Source organism: Dipteris shenzhenensis, chromosome 1, assembly GCF_047967505.1.
Source record: "Dipteris shenzhenensis isolate YYH24624 ecotype China chromosome 1, Dip_SZ_1.0, whole genome shotgun sequence".
Classification (NCBI taxonomy): Eukaryota; Viridiplantae; Streptophyta; class Polypodiopsida; order Gleicheniales; family Dipteridaceae; genus Dipteris; species Dipteris shenzhenensis.
Window position 1 is genome coordinate 46,166,383 of NC_141596.1, and position 14,071 is coordinate 46,180,453.

General features: G+C 42.2%; 1 protein-coding gene across 1 annotated transcript; it reads right to left on the reverse strand.

Moving 5' to 3' along the window:
- Nucleotides 1-619: 619 nt before the first annotated feature.
- LOC147905935 (uncharacterized) lies at nt 620-2,048 on the reverse strand. The gene is made up of 7 exons (XM_087382345.1): nt 1,993-2,048; nt 1,660-1,771; nt 1,456-1,550; nt 1,245-1,359; nt 1,028-1,152; nt 830-900; nt 620-736 (listed from the first exon to the last, which is right to left on the reverse strand). Exons 1-7 carry the CDS (start codon nt 2,005-2,007, stop codon nt 670-672), a joined length of 600 nt encoding a protein of 199 aa, XP_087238471.1. The 5' UTR covers nt 2,008-2,048; the 3' UTR covers nt 620-669.
- Between the last annotated feature and the right edge of the window lie 12,023 nt (nt 2,049-14,071).

Below are 14,071 nucleotides of genomic sequence, written 5' to 3' on the forward strand. Positions count from 1 at the left end.
CATTTCTATTCTTTTGAGGCTTAACTGCAGGTCGCTGGACTGAGAACTGGGCTCCAAACATTCGAGAATGGTGCTAAGTTTAAGCTGCGTGATCCCCTCAAGAATCTCCTGTGTACAGTTGATTTGTTAACTCGATTAAATGGCCGGTGGTACTCGGTTGCAGATAGGCCGGAATTAGTCGTATTGCAATGTAATTTTGCATCACGGCTCTCAAACTTAACGTATCCGGTTGTTCTGCAATTGAGGGCTAGTGTGAAAGTTCGTTTTTGAACCTAGTGTATTGTCTGATCAAGGCTACAACCCTATGCAGCTAGCCGCATCCTCCGCAGTAGCAGCCCCAAAGCTTTGATTTGAAGCATATCGCGGGCACAGACAACCTCTTGTGGTAACTAAGAGAAAACCCAAGCTTTTTAAAACCGCGTAAAGAGGATATCATACGAATGAACTTTGTATAGCGAAAGGATCAGTATGCAGCCCAATTTCAGAATTAGATACATTTCGTAATTAGTCGATGTTAGAAAAGCTGGTCTTGCTCAATGAGGTTTGCACAACGGAATCAAGTGGCATCTCCCTTCAACTTGGTGAACCCTTGCTTTCATTTAGATTCGCTATTCCATGCCTGTCTTTTGCACGTTCACAGTGGAGGGTGAATTCAGGAAAATGAACGGCTTACTGTGCCGAAAGGGTTCTGTGGACGGCGACTGGATTCTTCAACACTTTCTCGATGTAGATTTTCCTGAAAAATATAGACCCCAAAAAAATTACGAACTCATGAACAAAGGTATTGCACTTGTAGTCGATTCAAAATAGCGCTAGGCATCTACGTTACCTAGAATTCATATCATCCGCAGGTCTTTGATGTTGAGTCCAGCAGGGTAATCCAATGAAGAGACGCATAGCCTGCGAGTGGACAGTAGATAAAAACAAATTCAATCCAGTCCACAGAACATCGTCTTTCAGTATTTTCTCCAGACATCTAAGTTTTCTCCTCCTTTCAAACGACTATTATATGTGGACCGCGGGATACCTTTACGTAGTTCTGCGTATCGAGTGTAAATCTATGATACATGCCGGGAGGTAGTACAATGAGATCGCCTTTCTGGATCCGAAAGCGTATCCACTTTTCGTCGTAGTCTCGGATATCGAAAAAACCTGCGAGATAAGGGCTGTGTTACTATTACAATCAATGACGTATTTCCGTCGATCGGGCAATTTAAGTTAGACTTTATAGGTGTGTCGTGTACCTCCTCCTTCCAAAACAAATCTGATTTCTTCGTCGGCATGCAAGTGTTCTGTAAAGAAATGTTTGATCTTGGTATCGTAATCCTCCATCAATCCGGGAGCTACCGTCGCAATATCCTGCTTAGCAATACAAAATCTGATGTTAGCTGCATTCGGACTCTCTATTTACAACCTCGTTTCCTATCGATGAAAACAATGGGAAAATTATGGCACCCAGTAGTTGTAGCCACGCTCCTTCTTGATCTTTTCGAGCATTGGGTTATCTTCCCAATTGTCCGCATCCAAACTCCATGTAAGCACGCCGAGCTCTGCCAAGTGGAATACATTTCAAGGAAGCTTTGGTGTGGTTTGTGGTAACGATTTAGCGCAATGCAATTGAGAGCGAAAGAGAGAGAGAGAGAGAGAGAGGCGACGTACCGTCAAGATGCTCCACAGGCACCGGGCGATTTGGGGTGTATTTGTGTGGGAGGCGAGGATCTTCGTTCGTGGGATTGAAGTACCATGCTTCTACCCTAGAAAGCCGCGGAACCTGCCAAGAATATCGAGAAATTAGGAACAGACATGACAAAATGATGAGACAATGGGTGTAGTGAATGAGGGAGGTGGGAGTTTGGGCATGCATGAAGGCAGGAAGGCGAGCTAGGAAATAAATGGTGGGTGACTAAGTGATTCTAAGGTATAGGGAAGAGACGGGGAAGGGGTAGGATCACGGGGGAGAGAGACAGAGAAAGAGAGAGAGCTCAGAAAAACCTCGTTGATCGTCATTGCGACAGAGAAGCAAGGTAGAGATGAATGGAACGAGCGACGTAAAAGTGATGAAGCAGAGGAGAAGAAGGAGAAGGAGTAAATTACGTGAGAAGCCTTGTGCAATTTTATAGCAGCGTCGATGGTCGAGAAGATCGAGGATCGATCGTGTCAAAAGTTGTAACGTATGTGTATTGTAAGCCTTGAGCGTGAATCACGCGCTGCACGCAGCACCTTTTCATAAACACGAAACATGCGCCGCTTTTCCCGTTAGCTTTTCCAGTCTCCCGTTCCTAGATCGCCGTCTCAATCGTTTCGCCCTCTCGATTTAATCGAAGCCTCCAGTTTGGAAACTTTGGATCCAGCCCTGAAATTTGAATGCCTGCCCTAACCTTCATATTGATGGACAAAATCTGATAGCACTATTAAAAGTAAGGAAATAGGGGTAAATACATAGAGTTATATGCAAAAAATCGAAACCTTGTTCAATTGTTGGCCTTCATTTGCTGAATTTCAGGGCTATTTGGATCCCCAGTTATATCCAGTCAGCTGCAGATTCCTTGCCCGACCGGTATTTAGATACACAATTGAACTCTTGCATCATCGAACCACTGGATATCGCTGCTCCACTGCACTCCTCTCATTCTAACGGTTTCATCAACTTCCTGTTGTACTTCATCTCCCTCACCGTGGCTTTCTCTAGTCGGTACTAGGATTTGTTTCCAACTTTCCACAAACAGACCGCCTTCACATCGTTTTGATTAAAATCACCCACTTCGATCGATGCATCCCATCGCCTGCCAAAAATCCAAATAATATCCTCATCGATTGCCGTCGCCAAATATTTTGAAATTTCTTGACTGCAAGCATGCTTCCGATTATCCTTACACCTTTGCGGCTCTGTTTGTAGGGCCAGTACTGCACAGAAATGTAGGCCCGTTGCACAATCCACATTCCGCTGCGCGCTACCAGCATGTTATCACTAGCTCCAAGTGCTTGCAATGATTCACCACCAAGAGCCGTCTACACGAAGAATTCCACTCCGTCACGTACTCTACCGTTTGTAGATAAATTATGATTTTCACTTACGAATGTCGTAGCATTTCTGCCATGCCATGGTGATAACAAAGCGATTTTTCAATTCCCTATACCACTAATCGTGAGCAGAACTAATCACTCTTTGCCTTAACCTTATATATGGGATTAAATCGTGATTGCCATGTTATCATCAACGCATGCTAATTGATGGTGTCAAAGAGAATGCTTCATTACCTCCCCACCTACATGAGTTGTGGTGTCACGATTGGTGGGAGCATTCAAGGTAGCAGCATCAGGCCATTCTGGTGATTACCAATCTCAAATCTTCACAAGCTTTAGCATGCACCCTAAAGTTTCAACACCTCAACCTGAGAAATTCAATCTAGAAAGTGAAAGGGGTGCACAGCTTAGATCAACTAGTTGCAAAGAGGGCAACATTAGCTATGTTGGTGTCTCCTGAAACAAAGGAGAAATGACTTGGGCACACAATGTCGAAGATGTTGTCAATAAGAAGGACCAACGTGGCTCCAGTGGTTGAACGTACAGTAGAAGCAATGCATGATCATCCCGATCCGAGAAGTTTGTGGGCTTCAACGTAAGAAAAGGAGAGACAGCCTAAGTGTGGAAGTCATTGCTACAGTGACGACGTTTTGGCACGAAAATACGAGAGTTTCTCCAAATAGAAAGGACATATGTAAGAAGTGAACGTGACGCAAGGTGTTTGAGGAGCACATCATACACATGCTAGATACAACGCAGGTCAGGGGTGCCTAAACTAACCCGTAGGTTGTTTGTGATTGAGCTTTGGAATAGATTACTTGTTTCATTTCTTAAACTAGGCTTGGACTAAATATGATTGTCCTAAACCATCTCGGTGGTTGGAACATCATGCAACCATACACTGGTTCAGCTCAATCGCTAGTTATGTGATAAACCTGAACCAGCGTGATTGAGTAGACATTAGTTGTTGTCCAACCCGATGTCAATATGGTTGAGCAGAAATTAACAACAATATATTTCACAATATATTATTATTTTACTAAACTAGCCCAGTGGTTAGAACATCATGCAAGCGTGGCTGCTTTAGCTCAATCACCTGTTATGTGATTGTCCTGAATCAACGTGGTTGAACAGACATTAGTTATTGACGAAGCTGATGGTTGAAATTATTGTGTTTCTTAGTACTGAAATTTGTTAAATTTAATTTCCTGCTATTCGGGTCATATACCACTGTTAAATTGTGGAATTCAGAAATGAAAAGCAATATATTGTTATTTTCTAATGGTGAAATTCAAAAATGAAAAGCAATATACTTGTTATTGTCTAATATGTGAAGTTCAGACTGTCAGGCTAAACCATCCCGATGGTTGAAACTGTGACAGTGTCCTAAACCATCCCAGTGGTTGAAATTATGATTGTTCTAAATGTGTCCTAAACTAGCCTGGTGGTTGACTATCTTAAACATGTCCTAAACCAGCCTTGTGATTGAAATTGTGACTGTCCTAAACCAGCACAGTGGTTGAAAATTGTTTTACTTCATTATATACTTTAATTAGATTGTGTTTTGTATTCTTTTAGTAGTAGCAAAAAGGGGGCTCATTGTTCTATTGTTTCCACATGTTAGGTCAACAGACGGAGTTGTATCTCAAGTTTGTGGATCAAAATACAGACATTTCAATTGGGCAGAGGAGCTTTGAGCATTGTAAGCCCTAGTACATCAGGAAACTCAAAGATAAGAATGTGTGTTGTTGCAAAACACACATAGACTTTGACCTGGCCCGGCAAGCTATGAATGACTTAAGATCTGGTCGTGTTAGAGCATTGCTCCATGGGGATCGATGCCCATGTCTCCCCAATGAATGCATAGTCTGTAGGCCACCTGGATCCTCATCATGTGTTGCCAAGGACTACGTTCATGTTTTCACGTTTGCATTAATGGGTTATTAGCGTTCGTTAATTACTCTTCCAAGTAGAGTGAAAACAATGTGATCACGTAGTTTACCAAAAAAAATCATCGAAAAACTAGATAAAAGCACTGCCGGTACACAAGACACTACTGGCGGTAGTACTCATATTACCGGTGGTAATATTAATTATCCCGGTAGTAATATACACCGCCGGGATAAATAGTATTACCATCAGTAATGTGACTACTTCCACCGGTAGTGTCTTGTGTATCGGCGGTGTTGTGGGTTGCAGATTCCCAGTTTCCCGCACGGCCCGGCTCGTCATTCAATCCAGTTATGGTTCATATCCCGATAAACCCTTTGGTAAGTTGGAAAAGAAAGTGAACCACGATTTGGATCTGAATAGTTGTAAGGCTAAGTGGATTAGAGTGAGTCAGCATTCATTATACCTGTGGGTGTGTTTGCTCCTCCGATTCCTTGCATCTTGGAATAATTGTAGACCACGAACACAAGGGCTAGTGGATGTGAGTGTTTGTTGTGTGTTCTTGAGGGTGGTCTATACTCTGACTCCTTGCATTTTGGAAAACTTGCGGAGCACAATCATGAGTGCCAATGAATGCGATTGTTAGTGAGCAGTCTTGACTCTTAAGCTAAGGGCCTTAGGTATGGAGAGAAGGGGGAGATGAGATGGCAATGATGAGTAGAAATAGGGCACGTGTTGCAACTATGAATGCACAATCAGATATTTCTGAAATTAGAAATGCTCATCCACAATCTTCAAGGTGTGGACACTAGCATGCAAGATAGATCACCACCTATGGCTTGTGAAGCTAGATCGGCAACTGCTACTCCTAACTTGAGGCAACCCACAATAGTTGAGAGCATCCGGGTTCAAGACTTGGAGAATGCACAGTATGTACTTGTTGGTAGATCAATCTTGTAGGTGGTCAGGATATCCACACTGAGTATGGGTGTTGATAACGATGATATGAGAGCTGCATGGAATTGCATTGCTAACTATGGGCTAGGCTTCAAGCTGCCTTCTTACCACACATTACGTACATCATTGTTAGATAAGGCATATGCAGAAGAGAAAGAGCACATAAATCATAGCATTTTCAAGCAAGTGCATAACACCAAATGCACAATTGTCTCAGACAGGTGGACAAGCATAAAACACCGTGCTTTATTGAATGTGATGGTTATATCGCCACGTGGGGAGGCCTTCCACAATCGATTGATGCCTCACATGTAAAGAAGTCATGGACATATATGGCTGGCATATTATCCAAGGTTATAAGAGAGTTAGGCCCTAAAAAGGTTGTTCAAGTTGTCATGGATAATGCCAAGAGTTGTAAAAAGGTGGGAAGAATATTGCAAAGGGAGTATACCAACTTATTTGCATCTACGTGTTGTACGCATACTTTAAATCTTGCATTGAAATATTGGTATAAACAAGTGTCATGGTTCAAAGAGATTGTTTGTGAGGCTCGAGACATCGTCAAGTTAGTACAATCAAAGCAACGTCTCAAAGCAATCTTTATGTCTTGTGAAGGTTCTACCATGTTGCAATTGCTAGCAACCACAAGATTTGCTACGTACTTCTACACTTTGCAATCCTTGGTGAAAAATAGGAGTTTTCTTATAGAGACATTTCATTGTGATGCATTTGAACAATGGATGTCAGAATTGACTGATAGGGCAACAAAGGAGAAAATGCATGACCTGAAAGAAACATTGGGATCCCCTGCATTATGGAAACGGCTTGAGGATGCTGCTAATGCTATGAAACCTGTTTTATATGCACTTAGGGCATTGGACTCAAAGTCTCCAACAATCAAAAAAGCATGGATGCACTTTTGGAGTATTGCCTGGGCCAAGAGAATGAGAGAAGACCATTTAATGCTACAAAATTCAAGGAATTGTGGCAATTATTTAGGTCGCGATGGGAGCAAGCTCATAATCCATTGCAGAGTCTTGGGTACCTTTTAGACCCCGAGTGGTGGAATATGAAGCCCGAAGAGATCCCAATTGTTATGCATGACTTTCATAAGGTGGTGCGACAATATTATCCCCACAACCATGAGTTTGCAAAGTGTTGTAGCAAGTTAGCCAAGTATCAATGCAAGGAGGGGTTGTTTGCATCGAGCGATGTTCAAGCATTGGTGAAAACTACATCTGCTTGGAAATGGTGAGACGTGTGAGCTTCTACACTTGATTGCAATGAGGGTTCTTTCTCATACATGCTCAAACTCGAGCTCAGAAAGAAACTGGAGTCATTACAAGTACATTCATAGTACTTTACGAAATAGACTTCTAGAGGATCGGGCTGAGAAGTTAGTGTACATCTATGCCAATTATAAAATCCTAGAAACATTAAGAGATGTGGGATATGAGGAGAAAGTTCCAAAATGGACCTACGATTTCCTGCCAGATGCTATACAACCTAAAGCAGTCCCATTATTGCAGATTCCAAAACCCCAAGAAGAGGATGAAACTGGTACTAATGGTGCAACATCCGAGGATGATAGCGATGAGGAGGATGAATCTGATGAAGATGAAGGAAATAATATTCGTCTTCCAAATGGGTCTGAAGATGAGGACATTGATGTGACGAACATGATGAGGATAGTGACTCATGAATTGTGGCAATGATGGCAATAGGGTTTTGAATGTCTCATTGTATTCTAAATGTGTTCTTGTTTTTTTGATTGCAGGTTGCAGTTTAGGGTTGGATAAGAATTGTCTTGTTGTGCATTGTAAATATCTTGTGTTTAGGGTTTGGGCTTTGTTTCTTCTATGTTGCCATCGCATAGGCTTCTGGGTGGTAATGCCAATTGTTGTGCTCTTGACCAAGTTCAATTGATCAAGAGCATGGCAACTGGCATACCACTCTGTCTCATATGCAATAGAATCCTATGCAATGATGCACGGAAGAAGCATGTGCAAAGTTTAATTTCTTGTCTTTGGTAACCTTTTTCTTTAATGACTTTAGAAATAAGTTTTAATTGTGTGTGTGTGTGTGTGTGTGTGTGTGTGTGTGTGTGTGTGTGTGTGTGAGAGAGAGAGAGAGAGAGAGCACTTGTGATGAAAGTGCATATAATTATATTTCAATGGCAATTAGAAAATGCTTTTAATGTTTACTTTGGTAACATTCTTTTATAACGACTTTAGAATTTAATGTGATGGATTTAGGGACTGCATAGTGTTTTAAATTCCAAATTCCAATTAATGCATGGGATAGGTTTTAAGTAATATGATGGATCATGGATGCATGGGTTTAGGTTTTAAGTATTAGGATGGATGAAAATGAATATGACCATTGGATTATATTTGTTTTCAATTGACCATAGCCTTCCTTAAATTATTTATTATGAAATAATGTATTGACACTATTCCAATCGATGACTTTAGCATTGCATCTGATGGAGGCATGTGACTTTAGGATTGCATTTGATGGATTTAGGGATTGCATAGTGCAAAATGATTATGAACATTGGATGCATATAAATTAATCCCTAAGCATTTAAATAAATGAATTCCACTAGATCATATAGTACACCATCATAAAACTTCAATGAACTTAAAACAAAGACATACATTTCCATCATAAAGAGATTGTATACACATATTTTCACCATAAAGAGAATGTATAACTTCATTGAATGTCATGGTCCTGGATACAACTGTTCTAAGCCCAACACCATGTACAATGCCATTGATAGTTGGGCTTTACAAAGTGGACAAATTGATATAGTTGGCAAGTAACCTACTAGACAATAAAGATGAAATTTATGGCTGCAAGGCAGAGAGTAATAGCCAGTACAATTATCAAATAAGCATTGGCATATTGGGCACAAGTAATTGTCTGAGCTATCAGAGGGAAGGGGTTCCATGGCATATGGTTGTGAGGATGGATGGCGACAAATAGCTAACCATGCCTCCATGCTTGCATCTCTTATTAGTGTTGCACGTGCTTCATGGGCCTCTTGTCGCAACCACGTGTTGAGGTCCTCCAAGATTTTTGATTGGGCACGTAGAGCAATAATCTCATTCTGCAAGTTTGGCTCGGTTCGCGGTCTTTCAGTTTCTAGGTGTTGGGCCTACTCGAACTAGGCCACATTCTCTTTGCAAAGTTGTACCATTTGTTGCTCCAGTGGGCCACACGCATCCTCCAATGCCTTGGACAATTGTGATTGGGTGATCGTCACTTTTGTGTGACCACACATACACTTGTCCTTGTAAGAGGAGAAGTCCACTTGTATACCCTTAATGAAGTGCACGTACAAGAATTTGGTGAAATACATTGCCACTTCATTATGATGTGGGGGCTTTCCATATACCTCAATGTAGATTTTCCTGGCATTTAGCCAAATCTGTTTGTCTTAGCAATTGGCTATCTTCCACCTCCCATTCTGGTCTAAAGCTTGGGTTGGGGTGCTTCCATCTCCCTCTGTTCTTACGTGTCTCCTCGCCTGACTGCATGAGGCTGCCTCTTCATCTGCCTCTAAGGGCTAGATTGCCTAGAGCTCTTGTTTGGAGACCATCTTGTTTACTTATTTCCATTGCATGCTTGTAAAACCAATGCCCATGGTGTTGATTGCTAGTTAGATACTTATTGCCAATATCTTTACTTGTATGCACAAGTTCACTCTTCATTCTCAAATTGGGTTTGAACATGCGAAGTTTTTTGCTTTGTGAGACTCGTGATGGATTTGAGTGTCGCTCCCAAGGAGAGGTGCTTTGGCCATACATGCACTTTAAGCCCTTTAGGATCCCATTCAAAATTTGGGGACTCGGGTGCTTTTGTGGGTTTAGTCAAATACAATTTTACCACTCTGGTCTGCATTCTTTAAAGTGCTCCATCTTGGTCTTTTGGTGTTGCACACCCTCCTTCTTTTTCCTTGAATAATTGCTATTGGCTAGTGCACTCCTAGTGTTGGAGGGTCTACCTTGGGGTTTTCTATGGCCATGAGTGCCTGCAAGATAGCCAAGTCATTGTCAAATACTTGACCTTCCAATGCGGCATTATCGGCTTCTGTTTCTCGGTCCCAATCAAAGTCTGCATCGTAACCTTTTATTATGGCCTCGTCAAGATCACTGTCCCACTCGACACTTGCCATGAAGATTGGCATTTTTACCTCTTCTAATTCTCTGGTGCTTCTAGTTGGATCATTTGGGCATCCACATCTCTCAACATTGCATGTGTTGTTTTACAGTTATCTATTGTAGCCAATGCATGTATCCAATTGTTGATGTCAATTTGTGTATCCCCTTCTGTGGGTTTTAGTACATTTGTAGGTATAAGGGATGCATGACTAGTGGCTATAGTGGAAGAAGGGTCTTCAATATTTTTGGAAATAGTGGGTTTGATTTCCCCTATTCCCAAATTTATCTTTACAACAGTTTCTTTATTTTGGATTGTGATTCTATCAGTGCCCCAATCATGGAGTACCGAATCTTCCCAAATCCATGGTCTTCCCAACAATATCCGGTATGTTGTGGCTCCCTTGGGGAGATCCAAGATAATAAACTGGAGAGTGAACCTGATTCCATCAATTTTTGTTAACACATTGTCAATGATGCCCAATGGCTACATTTTAGTGTGGTTGGCTAGATGGATGTTGAATGTAGCCTTTTGCATTGGAGGTAGGCCCCATTCTTCATAAAAATCTTCTGTTAGAATGTTTACACCGGCTCCGCCATCCATTATTGTAGGGTATTGGCGAAAGGCTTTATGCTTCAATCGGCATGGTTACATTTTTTATGTCATCCCTTGCATCGAATATTACTGATATAACCTTTTCCTCTTCTTCAGGTAGGGGGAGGCATTTTGAATATTATATCCATCCCTTGAAACCCTCCCACATTGTAGAGCAACTTCTCAATAAGGTTCCAATTGGCATCGCGATGGGGTAGCTTATCAAGTTGGGTAGTGCAGTGCCATCCAATTGGGGATGTATTGCATGTTACTTGAGTACCCTGTGGAAGGTGTTGGGATCAATCATTGTGTCAACACTGGGTGATGAGAGTGCTCTATCCTCTATTGCTGCTATCTTGTCTACCTCAAATTTCTCTTTCTTTTATTGTACCCATTGCTTTGAGGCTTGATATCGAGCTTTCTCAATTTCAACATTGGTGTATGCTTCCTTTGTTCCTTGGGCAGCACTATCTATAGATGTGCTGGGCATGGCTCACTTAGTTGTGGGATTGGCATGGCTTGTTTTGCTAGAGCGTTTTTTTCTTTTTGAGTGGAAAGGAGTTTTTGCCATGCCACTTCTTTCTATTGTCTTGTTATGATCAAGATTGAGATGCGATACGACACTTTGTGTTGCCACATTGTGATTTTCCACACTGATCATCCCTAGGGGTACATTATGTTTTACTTTCTTTGTTGGTTGAGGCTTTGCTCTTAGTGGGCATTCCATGCATTCATGCCCAACTCTACATTCTCTGCACATAGGTTGAAATGTAATGGGGTTACCCTTGTGTGGGCATTCTGCTATGCGGTGGTTTTCCCCACAACCGAAACACTTGATGGGTGTTCGATATGTGGTGGGCCTTACTTGATTAGTGTACACCAGAATGAGACCTTTGGCACCATCCATGTAGTACATAGGGTATGATGTTTCATACTCATAGTGAGGTTCTAGCTCTTCAAGTTGGAGTTGTTGCACTAGAACTACTGGAGCAAGATTGGGAGCTTGAGAATATTGTAGAGGATTGGGATTCCTTAATAGTTGAGGCACTTGTGTCCTCACTGGGGGGGGAGCCTATATATTGGGATTGGCAGCTATTGGTATTGTTGGGGCCAGGGTTATGCTATCCTCATATTGTAGAAACATGTATTTACATAATGCCCTACAACATTGCAAATGGGACACCATATTCTTGGGGGTTGAGCCACTTCTGGTGGGTTGCATCTATTCCTCAGGATTGGTCATTCATTGGCTGAATGGTTGGCAATACAGTGTGGGCACCAAACATTCTCTCTCCATGGGTACTGTGGTGGCTGAGAGACAACTTTTGCTCGATGGCTTGTATCATTTCATCTTTTGCTCTTAGGGCCATGGCTTCCACTCTGTCCTCGGTGGTGCAATATTGTTGGAAGTGCTTCCCTTCTTCGAAGATTTCTTATCTCAATGACTTGATTTGTAGTCATCACTATCACTATCAGAATCAGTCATGCCATCCTCAATGTCAATTGCAGCTTCATGAGCACCATTGAAATGCGAATAACTGCTAACTTTTTTCATGTCCTTGTGAATGGATTTTTTTAGTCCAAAGATGAACCATGCTATAAGGTACTTGTTGTTTGGACGGGGAACATACTTTGCTATTAATCTTTTCATTCTTCCTACATATGTTCTGACCTTTTCTTTCTTGAGCATTTCCACATTTCCCTGTTAAAGTGCAGGGTCATCTTGGAGCCTTTCTGTTTGGAACCTTCTTCTAAACTGCTCGGATAGCAATGCCCATGTGGCTCTTTCTTCTATGAGAAGGTTGAGGTACCATCTTGATGCCTCATTAATTAGGTCCGTTGGAAACCAGGCGGCTTTGGTTTCATTTGATTGGTTACCTCTAGCACAACATGCTGTGTTAAAGAGTTGAAGGAATTTGACGGGATGCCCTTGTCCATTGTATTTTGGAATTTTCAATTTGCCATAGTGTCTTCTGCCATTGTTGTTGTTGTTGTTGTTGTTGCAATTGCGTCATTGATCGAAGTAATCGTCAGGATGTAGATCTTCATTTTTTATTTCTTTTTCAATCCTTAGGTTGTCCATGCTACTTGTCGATGGTGAGAGGTTGAATTCTTGGAGAGCGTCGAGGGCAGAAAGTTCGTGAAAGTATGCAGGTGCTAGTCTTCATCTAGATACAAGGCGCATACACAATGCTTAATTGTATCTTTCAAGTGAGTGCATTTGACTTTGAAATCCACAATTCGACCTTCGTAGCCCGAAAATGGCAAAAAGTATATAATTGATGGGTCAAAATTAGTGCCTACGTAGTGGTGACTATCGAGACTCAAAATAATAGTTAAAAGATTTGAAATTTTTTGCTTGATATAAGTCTTTGCATGTGTGAAGTTTGACCGAGTGCAATTTGGAAATTGGCCTTCAAACGGCCAAGATACGAACCCCCTAAATAGGGGCAAAAATAGGCAATTTTTTGTTCAATGAAGCTCTCCCCTTCTTTCTTTTTTTTTATTTTTTGGTGCATGTGTGTGTGTGGTGAGGATTGGCTAACCTATCCTAATCTAATGTCCCTAAACTAACTATGAGTTGGTTCTCTCCCTATTTTGTTTTGTTTTGTTTTTTTTGTGTGCGTGTGTGTGTGGTGAGGATTGGCTAACCTAACCTAATCTAACATCCCTAAACTAACTATGAGTCGGTTCTCTCTCTCTCTTTTTTCTTTTTTTGGTGAGCTTGAACTCACCTAATGTCCTACGATTAGTTTGACTAACATAAGGGATGGTTAGTTTTACTCTCTCTTCTCTCCCTTTCTCACCTCTCACTGTCTCCCTCTACTTCTCCTCTCTCTCTATCTCTCCTCTCTCTATACCTCTCTCTATCTCTCCTCTCTCTCTCGACGCGGAATTTTATGGCGACGATGGAATTTTCAACGACAGTGATGGCAGACTCAATGCGATGGTGGGGGTGTGGTGTGGCACTTGCATGTGTGGCATGGTGCCTAGTGGTGTGCATGCATGTGGCACAGTACCCAGTAGCACATGTCAGTGTGGCACAGCCTTTGATGGGCTACGTGGCTATCAAGGCACTACACACCTGAGCGCCACGAGCCTGATGGTTTTGCACAGCCATGTGGTGCAGTCGCTGAGGCGCTGCACACTTGAGGGGATTGAGCGTGGGGACGTGCCACCATGCAGGAGTGTGTGCGAGGAGAGAGAGAGAGGGATGGGGCGAGGGTAAGAGAGAGAGGAGGTGGTGGTGAAGAGGGGGTGAGGCGGAAGAGGGGGTGGTGGTGGAAAAGGGGAGGGGGGAGAGGGGTTGGAGGGGGTGTTGGTGGAAAAGGGGAGGGGTGGTGGTGGAGAGAGATTAGGGGTGGGGGACAAGATGAGATGGTGGGTAGGGAGAGAAAGGGGGTGTAGAGAGAGGTAGAGAGATGATGGGATTGTAAAG

Bases quoted from the DNA above. Each gene is read 5' to 3' on its own strand.
- LOC147905935 (XM_087382345.1), bottom strand. The intron at 1,551-1,659 runs GTACGTCGCCTC...TCCACTTGGCAG, and splicing joins GCCTGTGGAGCATCTTGACG to AGCTCGGCGTGCTTACATGG. The intron at 737-829 runs GTAACGTAGATG...TATATTTTTCAG, and splicing joins GCGGATGATATGAATTCTAG to GAAAATCTACATCGAGAAAG.